Here is an 11692-nt window from a genome sequence, read left to right on the forward strand (position 1 = left end):
CTCTTTTTCATATTGTATTTATGAAGATAACATGATTATCACGCAACCAGGTTTTCTTACCTTGCCTACATCCTTTGATAATCGAGGCATGCACGGTGAAGTTTGGATAGCATTATGAAGCTGATGTGCTAGGGTAGTGCACAGACGTTCACGTGTCCCGTGCCTGCATGCTTTCGGTAGCGACCAACCCCGCCTCGTCCAAAATTAGCTTCAGTGAGTTTAAAAGGATCTAGAAGCAAGGTTTTGCAAACACTTGCAAATCGGTCGACATTATTTCTCCACTTCTTCAATCAACATTCGCGGCGTCTTGAAAATTGGATCAGAAAGCTGGAGCCTTAAACTACTTCCAAGGTCTACGGTTTGACAGCTTCTCTAAGAAATACTGTGCTTTCTTATCAGCAAAAGCATCCTTAATTACGAATTCTTGCCAGAGCAATACAAGTACGGTACACCTTTCAAGAGGGCATCTAAGCCTTCTGTCCAGCAAGCTCGAAACTGGTTTCGGTGTTCCAGGAATCTCGGGGACTACAAGTGATTGTGTTCCTAATTGACGTTTCGTCAACCTTCTACAATCCTCAACACCTAATAGGCAGCGTTGCCGCCAAGCTCCCCTCCGCGACACAGAAAGATGGCTCCTCAAGGCCCTGCTTACGATGTCGACTGGGTGTGGTCAAACAATTCCAACGTTCACGTTGCCAACCATCGCGACTGGTTCACCACATTCACCGAATTCAAGACGCAGACTCATTCTCTCATGGGCCCCGGCATGGAGGTTCAAGGTATTGGGGATGTAGAGCTCGAAGTTAAAACCCAGGACTCACCGCGCGGAGGTAGCGAGTCCTCTCACCGCAAGCTTGTGCTCCACGACGTCCTTTTCGCTCCTAAATTCATCTGCAATATCCTAGGTGGCCCTATTGTGCATGACTATGATGTGGATATGGGTCACGGCAGCCGTAGTGGCGGACTGAAGGATCGACGCACCGGTGCTAGTGCTGGACTCTTCGACCACAACAAGCTCTTGAAACTCTGGCTTGTCGGGCAGCCAAAGGGACAAAGTAGTTTGGATCCCGATGAGTTGTATTGGATTAATGTGCGGTGGCCCGACAATGAACGTTCGAGATGGCTGACTCACAAGAAAAGCCTCGGAGAGCAGCCCGGTGTCGATGCACCACCATGCACGGCCGCAGAGAAGGAGTGGCTGAAGCGTGAATTTGGCGGCGAGTTCACATTTCTACACATGTATGGCCTCAGCATCTCCAAGGAAGAAGATCGTGAGGAAGGCCGGCGCATCGCTCGTGCATTCATGTGGTCAGATGCTATAAAAGGCTAATCCGTCTTTGATGAAGACCAGTAGCTATTTTGCATGCTTTCTTCGTTTGAATAATTGTTCGTGTAGCTTAGTATAGAGGGTCTGGAAATATCAGGTGATGATCGCATATACACGTACAAGAGGGAGCAAGGAAGGTAATTCGATGCGAGGGGGAACACGACTTTTTCATGAACAGAGGGCCTACAGCAGGACGGATGGTTGGAAGTGCGGGGATCGACCCCAGAATTAATCCCACTAGCTTATGGCTAAATCTTTCAACTAGAATAGCTAGTTAATGATACTGACGATAAAGGACCGAGACATCGATGGCTCTGAGGGAGCGCAGGGGTCAGGCTTTGAGCTTGAGGTGCTCGGTGGAGAGATGAACAGTCAATAAGATGAAGAAAATCCAAGCCTAAATTTAATGAATTTACACAACCTATCCAAATTATTTCATTTCGAGATGTATATATGCGACAATCACGCTGAGGTCTTCCCTCGTCCCTGCCCGGTCGCATTTTGTTTTGGTCGGTTATATGGGAGACTGAACGGGATCATCCGACAAAGTGGTCCGAGGGGTCCGTTTGACGTCGCCACATAATGTGGGGGGGACGACAAGCTACAAAGGTACCGTCCAGCGAGAACCAGAGCCAAAGCCAGGAGCCAAACAACGTCGCATGTTCAACCTGGGCTGCTGCAAGTGACCCTTCTTTCCCTCTCCATCGAAAAAAAAGGACACATTCCGATTCCGATTCCGATTATATAGCTCAAAACCATCGATCGGACGACTTTTTCATCTTACTTCAACCTCTCGAGCGATGGCTTCTTGGGCTAGACCACCACCGCCAACCGGCGCCACTCCCGAGTCTGTCCGTAGGACGAGCATGACAAGGAACAGTATCTCGTCAGCTGCGTCTGCATATGCGGAGAATGCGGAGAATGCAATGCCCACGCGCCATCCAAAGCCCCTGACCCCCGGGGAGCTCTGCCTGCAAATGGAGCAGGAGCAGGAAGCTGTGGTATGTTATATCTGTCCAACGTCTCAACTCATCTAGGATACGAATTATCAGAGAACCCAATCAATCCTTGAAACTATACAAGAGATGACCCAATTGACATATTGTCCATTACCTTAGGTCAATCGATTAACACGAGAACTGTCATCACTCCGTGCTCGCTCCGGATCAATTGCCTCTGCCACATCTGTGTCTTCGACCCTGACTGGCCCCGTCACCACTGCAGCTGGCCCCGGCGTCGATAACACGCTTGAGCATAATCACAACCCAATCCATAGCCACCACCGGTCTCCCTCCAGCATTAGTATTCGCAGTACTACCGCTCCTACCACCGCTGTTCCTGCAGCTGCTGTCGACGGCGTCAGCGGCACTGTCGGCGGAAATACCTCTCTGAGCAGACAAAACTCAACAGCCTCATCCCGACTTTCGGTACCACCGTCTCCGCTACCCAATACGGTGTCTCCCAACAGTCTGCACCATAATCCTTTTGATCATCACAACCATCATCATACTCACCATCAACCCGGTCCACCAACCGCCTACACTCAACCGCGCCACGCCTCTCTTCCGCAGCCTCACATCCAGCACTCGCCATCACTCTCACACGCTGCTACTATGCAGCTCCGGTCGTACTCCATCTCGTTGGCGCGCTACGAGGAAGCCGCAAGCCATCGACTCGAGCTCGAAGCTGCCAAGCACGAGAATATGCTCCTCTTGCGCCGCATCCGAGAGCTCGAGCAGCAGCTGAAGGACACCAAGGCGAGACATCAGCATGAGCAACTGCAGGGACATGTACCCGAATTGCACCGGAACGAGAGCACGCAGTCGTCTGGCGGTATCCCTCTGCCCGCGGGTGGTGCTGCAAGAGCCACAGCTGGACCAGAGGAGTGATTTATGGCCCGCCATGCCATGAACCGTTTTCATTTCCCCCCTTCTTCTTTTCATTTCTTTAACACTTTTACTTCCCCTTGGTCTATTTTCTGTGCATTCAGTCAAGATGCAAATCCCTTGACTGCTTGCAAATGCACTCCGTATGGCGTTTGAAGAATTCCATGGCTCACTCTGCTCTTCGTTCTTTTCTTCTTCTCCTATTCACGCTTCATTTTTCAGGGTGTCACACGGTCGTATCATTTCATAGGCGTTATTTTTCCCGTTTCTTTTGTCTTTGCTTTTTTCTTTCTTTCTAATGTTTCACGACCGGATTGCAATTGCACTAGGACCCGCACGTTCGAGATCTCGCGGGTCGTCAGAGAAGTTTCAAACACTCTTTACTTTTTACTCATATGCCTCGTTTTCTTTCCGCGGTACGAGAGTTATTATTGTTAACCACTCTGCGCGTCAGTCGCAAGTTGCAAGTGTTTTTTTTTTTTTTCCTTCCTATTCAGGCACGCAACAGATTTGCTCAAATAGTCTCCTGGTCATGTTTCATTGGCGGATAACTGTTCGACTCTGCAGTCTTTAAAAAGTTGCTTATGGCTTACCAATTACCAACTACCACTCACCAATTGCTATTTGTGCTTCGATCTCAGGATGCAGAGTTTGCCGTGGGTCTTGCTAGATAAAAACATCACGGAAATGCAAATTGATTAATAAAAAATCCATGCAAAATTTGCAAGGACAAGATATGAAGGAGAGATGAAAGCTCGATTGTGAAACGATCGACAGTCAGGGTCTCCTCGGTCCCGAGCCAAGAACCTTTACACCATGTGGTTACCCGGCCATGTCAGCTGACTAGATTACGGAGGTTCCGCTTATGTAATTTGGGCCCCTCGCTTAGCGATAGCTCCCCTCAGCACGTGCTTAATACTGCTGGTTGTGTAGAATAGCTTGTTTTGTTTTCTTTCCGTAACACAGCTCTTAGTTAATGAAAGATTTAATTTCCAGTCCTTTGCTTTTAAAGCTGTAACTACAACCCACACACCCGGGATGCTAGCCCCCAGCGTACCTTGGGCTGTGGCCACCGGTGGTCCCCCCAGCGTGGTCGGCCGCCCAGGTGCCGGTCGGGGGTGGTGGAAGGCCACGGGGCCTGCCTGCATCGATGCTTTGGTGGATGCCAGCTCCTATGTATGGTCGGGACCAACCTCTATACCTGTCAACAGCCCTTCTGTCCATCTCTTTCATCCATCTACCTGTAGGTAATCTAGTATGTACATGGAGGTTTTATTTCATAACTCTTTCATATATAGAGATATACATAGATATATTGAATAATATTTTTTAAATCTATTAAATCTATATACAAAGGTAGACAAGGTAAAGCCTGCTTAATAAAGTGCTATCAATGCATGATAGTATTGAGACTACTAGAAAATGACTTAATCTGCTACTATCCCACCGACTACCATACCTGGGAAAAGAGGTTGCCTGGGAAGGGTTACCCAGCAAGGTATTACCCGGTGAGGGGTTACCCGGCAAAGGTTTTTTGGTGAAAATGGGGGTTACCCGGCGAGGTAGGTGTTACCCGGCGAAGGTTTTTCGGTGAAAATGGGGGTTACCCGGCGAGGTAGGTGTTTCCCGGCGAAGGTCCTTTCTGCAAAACCATTACCTGGTGCAGATCCCCCAGGCCACCCTGGCCATCACCTCCTGCCTCCTGGGGTTACCCGGTGATCTCAGGCTGCCATCATCCTCCCCATGGCCGGCCGGCTGCTGGATTGCCTCACAGAGGGGCTCCTCTCCACACGCCCTCCACCTCCCCTCAGTCTGCACCCTGCCACTCTACCTGCCCTCCCTCAACCTGGTCGAGGTCTGCCAGCCTGCAGCACCCACTCTGGCCAGTCTCCCTCCATCTGTGCTGTGTGTACATCTATGCCTGCCTGCCTGCCTGCTCACCTTCTCACCTGGTGCCCGACTGCCCTCTTGTCTTCTTGCCTTCACCCCTCCCCACAAGTACCCTGCAGCCCTGTCTCGGGTGCGTGGCCCCAGACATCCACCCAACCTGCATCAACCTCCATGGACACAATTATTTAAATAATTATCCACCGAACCAAGCCATGGTGCCACTGAAGCTTACCCGGTGAGGGGGCTGTGGCAGCACACCACCCGGCGGCTGCTGGCCGCTGGCGCCCACGTTGGCCATCTCCTGTGTCCACAGTCTCTTACCCGGCGAGGTTCCCGGTGCATCGGCGGAGCCGACCTCCCCCCTCGAGCCCCCGCGCGAGGCGAGGCACGATGGATGGGCCGTCCAGCGGACGGCGCTCGTTGGGAGAGGCTAAAAGACAAATCAAGTTGGCAGCAGGCTTACGCTCAGTAGATCGTAACAACAAGGCTACTCTACTACTTACACGACCCGGCCAAGCAATTAAGTCGTATGCAAAGGATTTATCCCCGCGCATTGTGAAATTGCAATACGCCAGCTGAGGACCCGGACTTTCACCGAGCCCCCGTTGCCGGCCTGCTAAGATTCAGGGCCAGAGGCCTTTAAGTGTATAGTCAACTAGTTTGTAGAAAGGATAAAAAACACAATTGTTGTTTTAAACAGACACCTAAATCTAGAATAGTAAACAAGAGATCTAAGAGGAGAGATCTAAATAAGGAAAAAAAAAAAAATAAGAAGAGCAACCAATATAAATATCATAGTATACAAATGCATGAAAGTGTAGTAGGGGAGAGAAGAAGTTCAAGGAAAAACGAAAAAAGAAAACAAAGGTATTCTAATGGAAAGAGAATTTGTTAAGAAACACACATGCTGCACCAGGATAAAAGAGATATAGAAGAATTAGCAGGTGGAAAGAAGAGAAGGAAAAGCGAAATTGTAAAAAAATACTTTTATGGTCCATCTACTTCTCCCATTAACCCCCTACATGACGATGATGAATCGCGCGCAAGGAAAAATGAAAAGACAAAGAAGAGAGGGGAAAGAATTTTCGCTAGAACGCGAGTCGAACGCTTGAAATGCAGCAGGTTGAAATGACGGCAGAGCGGAAGCATCGTGAGAGGCGTAAAAACGGATTTCGGTTTTTGGTTTTGAGACTCCGGTAAGGGCCAGTAAAAAGAGGATTACTCCAGGTCAGCGTCTCACTTCAACGTTTGTTCATGATGATGGAGAGAGAGATTTGAAGAGAAGATCTGCAGGGTTGCGGAGTAATGGAAGTCGAATAAGACGCCTTAAGCAGCCATCTTCATGCTGTCGTGCTGTTGACGCTCGCGCTGCTCGCCAAATACTCTGCGGCTCATCTCTAGCACTGCTTCAAACCCTTCGCGGCCGCGCTTGGCATTCTGGCCGAAGCGCTCGACGGTGAAGTCCTCGATGCTGTTCTTGACTTTCTGCCAGCCACCGCAGAGAGCAGTGATCTGGGCATCCTGCGTGAATTTGGTCTGAAGGCTGGTATGAGGCTGATACGTGACGGTTTCGCGGACGGAAAGCAGGTTGGCCCATGTCAGGTTTGTCGAGCACATGGTGACCTTTTTGGATTCCGGGTCCACATAGGAAATCTCATAGACGTGCGAGGTGTCTTTGCCGCCAATCAGGGCGTTGATCCATTTCGGAGCGGATTGCTGGCATGTGATGAGGCGCTCGGCACGAAGCTATCACACATTTGTCAACGTAATTGTCCAAAGTTCCAGATGTGAAGATGTAAAGTTGAAGTCTCGACGTAAAAGATGGGGGACGGCATACGATTCCAGTTGAAGCGTCAACGCCTCGGGAGAGGGTATCAACGGCAATGACATGCGTTGAACTTTGGTTCCACGGGCAGTATTTGCGCCAGTTGGCAGTGGATACTTCTTCCCACGAGTAGTCGAAAGTGCAGTCTGATGCAAACACCTTCATGTTGAAAGCGTCGGTTGGAGCTTTTCCCCCTGTCGCTTTGCGGGTGTCGCGTGCTAATCTTGCAGTCGGGAAGAATTTAAATTCGTTGAATGATAAGAGAGGCTATGGTATCGAGCGACACAGTTTTCAGATTCGCAAAAGTTTCTAATTTAGACAATTCAATGCAAGAGAACGGATAATGTCCGTCAAAAGGAATGCTAATGCTAAAATGCTAACAAAGTTAAAAGAGAAGGGGATTGAGAGCTCGCTTGAAAAAGTCGAAAGTCGGACTCAAAAGAGATGTCTGGGGATTTTGGGGGGCCGCGAAGTATATCACTCTCGCTCTCCGGAGTCGGGTTCAACGGGGCCCGCTCGGCCGTGCGGCAAAACTTCTTTTTCGGCTGCTCGCGTCATAGTGTGGCTGGAACGATCCAGTAACAATGTCACATTAATGTCGCGCTTACTTGATTTGGTAAGATGGGCTGTAAAAGGTCTCGCTTATTTTCATCGACTTAGCGATATGATGTATCCCTCTCTTCCCGATGCGGCAATAACCCTTCCCTTTCAACAAGAGGCAAAAAGGTAGACTTTGGTGGAAAAAAAAAAGATCGGTTTTCCCAGGCCCGATAGGAACCAAAAACCCTTAAAGAGCTGTCACATTAGCGTGTCCAATTCGAGCTTGGCGGGCACTTTTGGTTTCCATCCAAGCTATTTTCACAACAGTGTATTTACATTTGAAACTGATCGTACATGCACACTGGTAGAAGGATTGACATCACACGCGAAATTCAAGATCCCGTCGAGCTCTAGAGAGGCCCTTTAGATTCACCGTCGGTAGAAGCCCCAGCGGACGACCCCAACAAGAGGTGTCAGAATAGCCATAAATTATTTCTCATTCCACCTCCATCTCGATATTTTTATCAAGAACACTGTGTTCCTAGAAATTTGTGTTGAGCACATTGATGCTTAAACGACATCAAGGTCAAAATCGACGAGTAAACATTGAGATAAAAGGTTAGCCAGTTATCCAAGCATCATCAATGCTGCCATCTCCATGAAATCGGGGAAAGAAAAGGCATGGGGAGATCACGAATGTCGGAGCCAATAGGGCTCTGATGGTATAACACAGCATGCTCAATTGCATAGTCCCTTCGTTCGTGTCATCGGAAGCATTCATTGGAAATGGACTATAAATTTCATTTCTTTTGTAACGGATATATAAAATTTCTGTCTCATTCAGCGCATGCCCTTTCCTATGCCCCGCCCAAATGCTCCAAGATGTATAAATAAACGCTGCGACTGATACTGATGCGCTCAAATGCAAGTGCCAATAAGGAGGAGAAAATCTGCAGGACTCTCCCCCAGTCCATAAGATGTACCGGATTGAAGGTATTGCCTCGTCCCAGAATCATTGTCACCGGACGGTGACGCTATCGTTACCTTTATCCAAGCCGATTGGGCGCATCCTCAACGTCGAAGATCGATCTCAATTCCTTTTGCTTCACCCGGTCGTCCCTCAACATCCTGGAGAACTGGGTGTTAGCTATAGAAACCTATGGGTGATCACACCACGCACCTTGAATCTTTGCGAGCATCCTCGCCTTCAAAGTTTAGCACAGGCTTTGGGGTAACGGCTTCGATAACGAAATGATTATCGCAGTGTGGGCAGTACTCGTCGCTAATTCGATTTTCAGCTGACCGCTATCTCTCGTAACCCATATCGTGGATCTTGTTTGTACCTCTCATCGAATTCTTGTGCATCTTTACGGAAGCATTTCTTGCACTTTTTGCACGCGAAAATCTATCATGAACCAGAAGATGTCAGCCGTCATAAATTCAGTTCGCACCAACCCACGTAGTCGCAGGTCTCCAATTCGCGCAAAGGAGGATCGTACCATCTCAAATTTCTGCAGGAGCTGGTGATCTTCTTGTTCCGCATGGCACTCGGCGCAGTCAAACCATTTTCGGCCTATTTGTGGAAGCGAGCTTGCGGTCAGGTCTGCAATAGTAGCCTAAAATGATCCGAATATATCATACAGCATGGTGATCGGATAGCTACTTGAGCGTTAAGAATGTGTTTGCTGAGCGACGCGTGAGCGGAGATGCGCTTTGAAATCAATGATCTGAGGTTGACGCTCAACCTACCACATTGTTTAAAGAATCGCGCAATGCAAAAGGTTTCAATAAGAGGGAAAAATGGCGAAGAAATGAAGTGATCAAAATTCTCTCGAAATGGAGTGAGAAAGACCAGGTGAGAGATGTAAGAGAAAGAGTATTCTGCAATTGAAATGGTAGAAAGATTATTGAGCATACAGTAGTCGGCCACAACCGCGCTCAAGGGTTCGCGTCGGAGCAGATCTATCTTATAAGATAAGATAATAGAAACACTAAGGACAGCAAAGCTCAAACGTGCAAGCCGCTCAATATGGAGTACGAGAGATCCGACTTCCCGTTGCTTGGTCGGCTAACCTCGGTCCGTCTCATCGGTCTCACATTCCTTCGGCATATTATCCCGCTTGCGAAAGAGCTCAAGCAGCTCCTTGGGTTGGTATCAAAGAACGTCGCATTATCTATGAGTCTTACCTTTGAACTAACCAAACCGAATGCAATGCCTCGAAAAGCTTGATGACAGTTTGGTCTTTATTGACACGAATTGGATACTATATATTTCTTCGCAAAAGACATGTTCGCTAAGATTTGCTCTTTACGCGTACAAAAGCTTCCCTAATATAGTACAGCGTAGTAGGTAGTTCAGAGAGAGACAAAGAGAGAAAAAGAGAGAAAAAGAGAGAAAAGGAGAGAGAGAATAATCTATACACGTTGCATGTCCATGATATTGAGTGTCTCTTTAATGCGGAGACGTCGGAGCTTCGCCTGAAAGCGAATCGACTTGTGCCCACTCGCTGGATACGTCAAACGGGCGAACTGCCGGGGAATTTGCAAGCTCCTGCATTGGAGTCTCAAATCTGTCCTTTTCGGTGTCGTTCTCGGGCGACGGGTCGAGTTGTGTCAACCCATCTTCATCGTGATTGTCATCAATAAAACCAACGGATTTCTCTGTCGCTGGTTTGACTCCTTCTTCTTCCTCCTCCAAAACATCGCCATTCCAAGGGCGGCATTGATTGACAATCTCGCCACATCTTAAACAAGCCCACCCTTCGCCCTCTTCGCTTTCGAGCCTTTGTGCAAGGCACACAAAGCAATAAATGCACCCGCACGGTATGGCCTCATAAGGATTGGTAACGTCTGTCTGGGCAGATCCAATCACTCCGCCCGAGGCACCAGACATGGCAAGAACATTATCCTCTGACGTTGAAATGGGATTCTGGTCATGATAACAGATGGCGCATGTCCGCTCCGGTAGAAAGCCAAGCGGACCAGTGGAACGGGAATCTTCACCATTGTCGTCACCCGTTCTGGGCATGAGCGATCTCATCTTTCGCCACGCTCTTCCGAGCCAGCGTCGCCATCGGGAAATGCCAACCAAGGGCAAGATGAAGAGAAGAAATTCTGTAAATGCATGCCAGACAAGCTGACGATTCAAATATTCAAATGATACCTCTCTGTTGACCTGGCTAGTGGGCGTCGCGAGGCGAAGTCGAAGGACACGATCAAGGAGCGTCCGGTATTTGCCATTGAAGAGGAAAATCAAAAAGGAGACAAATGCAGCAAGTGAATGAGCTGTTGACACCGTCGTACTCAATCGCGAGAAAAGTCGAACGTTGGCAGACGGCTAGATGCGGCACAGGAAGATTTAGCTGCCAAGTGTTCTCAATCGACCCATAAGAATGCGGTAATACCTGTTCAAATCCGCCTTCCATATCCACGAGCCAATCTTCCCATTTCCCCCAAGCATAGCGAGCCCCTATTGTGAACAAGCCATAGACAGATTTCTGCCACTTTGATGGTGGCCGAGGCACGGGGCCCTTGTAGCGCGCATCCACGTATTTCAAGTTCTGAAGCGCAGCCCCATATGAAGCATCGTGATCCCAGATAGAGAGTTTGAACAGTACGGCCCGCAGCGCGAGAAGGATTTCTGAAGACCAATCATCCTGCAAATGAGGCTAGAAACATTGTCAGAAATACAGCGACTTGGGTTTGGCATGAAGAGGGACCCTCATCTGGCTTACTCCAAAGTATTTCAGCGCATCCTGGATTTGTCCTTTGAGAAGATCGAGCAATTCCTCGTCAAGAAGCTCGGCATCAACTTGACCGACCCTATACGCAGGTCGCGTCCCTTCACGGCCTCTAATCAAATCCCAAATATCTTTTAGAATATTATCTGCCTGGCTCAAAGAACCCGGTAAGGAATCAATCGTCGCCGATGCGGGAAATCGCCGATCATGGCTCACGCGTGCCTGATTCTCGGCCTCCCGCGACCGGCGACGAGCAGCAATTCGTTGCTGAGCAGCAGTAAAATCAGCGGCGCTCATCACGCACGCATGGTCGAGGTCGCGAGGAGCTGTTATGGCTCCTCTTACAGGAGTAGGCCAAAAGTCGACGTCCACAAGATCTAGTAATGCTCCAATCTAGGGACGAGGGACTACACGGGGAGCTCGGGGATCGCCTTTGATAACGGAGGGAGATGATGGACCGAGGAAGAAATCCGATCTTAAAGTC

At 48.9% G+C, this 11692-nt stretch overlaps 7 protein-coding genes across 7 annotated transcripts; 4 read left to right on the forward strand and 3 right to left on the reverse strand.

The window, feature by feature from the left end:
- Nucleotides 1–191: 191 nt before the first annotated feature.
- On the forward strand, nucleotides 192–1801 carry L228DRAFT_247259 (hypothetical protein). Its single transcript, XM_018332602.1, has one exon. It carries the CDS (start codon nucleotides 629–631, stop codon nucleotides 1328–1330), a length of 702 nt encoding a protein of 233 aa, XP_018188412.1. The 5' UTR covers nucleotides 192–628; the 3' UTR covers nucleotides 1331–1801.
- On the forward strand, nucleotides 1782–3704 carry L228DRAFT_247260 (hypothetical protein). The gene is made up of 2 exons (XM_018332603.1): nucleotides 1782–2328; nucleotides 2446–3704. The coding sequence occupies exons 1-2, from the start codon at nucleotides 2128–2130 to the stop codon at nucleotides 3214–3216; spliced, it is 972 nt and encodes a 323-aa protein (XP_018188413.1). The 5' UTR covers nucleotides 1782–2127; the 3' UTR covers nucleotides 3217–3704.
- A 541-nt stretch (nucleotides 3705–4245) lies between these two features.
- On the forward strand, nucleotides 4246–4485 carry L228DRAFT_247261 (hypothetical protein). Its single transcript, XM_018332604.1, has one exon. The coding sequence runs from the start codon at nucleotides 4252–4254 to the stop codon at nucleotides 4462–4464; it is 213 nt and encodes a 70-aa protein (XP_018188414.1). The 5' UTR covers nucleotides 4246–4251; the 3' UTR covers nucleotides 4465–4485.
- A 273-nt stretch (nucleotides 4486–4758) lies between these two features.
- On the forward strand, nucleotides 4759–5437 carry L228DRAFT_247262 (hypothetical protein). The gene has a single exon (XM_018332605.1). The coding sequence runs from the start codon at nucleotides 5131–5133 to the stop codon at nucleotides 5290–5292; it is 162 nt and encodes a 53-aa protein (XP_018188415.1). The 5' UTR covers nucleotides 4759–5130; the 3' UTR covers nucleotides 5293–5437.
- A 992-nt stretch (nucleotides 5438–6429) lies between these two features.
- Nucleotides 6430–7093, reverse strand: L228DRAFT_210945 (MSF1-domain-containing protein; the record flags this gene model as incomplete). Its single annotated transcript, XM_018329874.1, has 2 exons — nucleotides 6430–6849; nucleotides 6941–7093. The coding sequence occupies 2 exons, from the start codon at nucleotides 7091–7093 to the stop codon at nucleotides 6430–6432; spliced, it is 573 nt and encodes a 190-aa protein (XP_018188416.1).
- Nucleotides 7094–8279: 1186 nt separating this feature from the next.
- L228DRAFT_247265 (hypothetical protein) lies at nucleotides 8280–9396 on the reverse strand. Its single transcript, XM_018332606.1, has 6 exons — nucleotides 9218–9396; nucleotides 9110–9153; nucleotides 8968–9041; nucleotides 8812–8873; nucleotides 8649–8750; nucleotides 8280–8596 (listed from the first exon to the last, which is right to left on the reverse strand). Exons 1-6 carry the CDS (start codon nucleotides 9220–9222, stop codon nucleotides 8515–8517), a joined length of 369 nt encoding a protein of 122 aa, XP_018188417.1. The 5' UTR covers nucleotides 9223–9396; the 3' UTR covers nucleotides 8280–8514.
- A 235-nt stretch (nucleotides 9397–9631) lies between these two features.
- Nucleotides 9632–11595, reverse strand: L228DRAFT_230061 (hypothetical protein). Its single transcript, XM_018330524.1, has 3 exons — nucleotides 11203–11595; nucleotides 10873–11136; nucleotides 9632–10805 (listed from the first exon to the last, which is right to left on the reverse strand). Exons 1-3 carry the CDS (start codon nucleotides 11503–11505, stop codon nucleotides 9921–9923), a joined length of 1452 nt encoding a protein of 483 aa, XP_018188418.1. The 5' UTR covers nucleotides 11506–11595; the 3' UTR covers nucleotides 9632–9920.
- Between the last annotated feature and the right edge of the window lie 97 nt (nucleotides 11596–11692).

The sequence above is a fragment of the Xylona heveae genome (genome assembly GCF_001619985.1).
Source record: "Xylona heveae TC161 unplaced genomic scaffold L228scaffold_5, whole genome shotgun sequence".
NCBI classification, from domain to species: Eukaryota; Fungi; Ascomycota; class Xylonomycetes; order Xylonales; family Xylonaceae; genus Xylona; species Xylona heveae.

Bases quoted from the DNA above. Each gene is read 5' to 3' on its own strand.
- L228DRAFT_247260 (XM_018332603.1), top strand. From the start codon at position 2,128: ATGGCTTCTTGGGCTAGACCACCACCGCCAACCGGCGCCACTCCCGAG. The intron at 2,329-2,445 runs GTATGTTATATC...CCATTACCTTAG, and splicing joins AGCAGGAGCAGGAAGCTGTG to GTCAATCGATTAACACGAGA.
- L228DRAFT_247265 (XM_018332606.1), bottom strand. The intron at 8,874-8,967 runs GTACGATCCTCC...GGTTCATGATAG, and splicing joins TCCTGCAGAAATTTGAGATG to ATTTTCGCGTGCAAAAAGTG. The intron at 8,597-8,648 runs GTGCGTGGTGTG...CCAGTTCTCCAG, and splicing joins GATGCTCGCAAAGATTCAAG to GATGTTGAGGGACGACCGGG.
- L228DRAFT_230061 (XM_018330524.1), bottom strand. From the start codon at position 11,505: ATGAGCGCCGCTGATTTTACTGCTGCTCAGCAACGAATTGCTGCTCGT. The intron at 11,137-11,202 runs GTAAGCCAGATG...CAATGTTTCTAG, and splicing joins ATGCGCTGAAATACTTTGGA to CCTCATTTGCAGGATGATTG. The intron at 10,806-10,872 runs GTATTACCGCAT...TGCCGCATCTAG, and splicing joins TGGAAGGCGGATTTGAACAG to CCGTCTGCCAACGTTCGACT.
- L228DRAFT_247262 (XM_018332605.1), top strand. From the start codon at position 5,131: ATGCCTGCCTGCCTGCCTGCTCACCTTCTCACCTGGTGCCCGACTGCC.
- L228DRAFT_247261 (XM_018332604.1), top strand. From the start codon at position 4,252: ATGCTAGCCCCCAGCGTACCTTGGGCTGTGGCCACCGGTGGTCCCCCC.
- L228DRAFT_247259 (XM_018332602.1), top strand. From the start codon at position 629: ATGGCTCCTCAAGGCCCTGCTTACGATGTCGACTGGGTGTGGTCAAAC.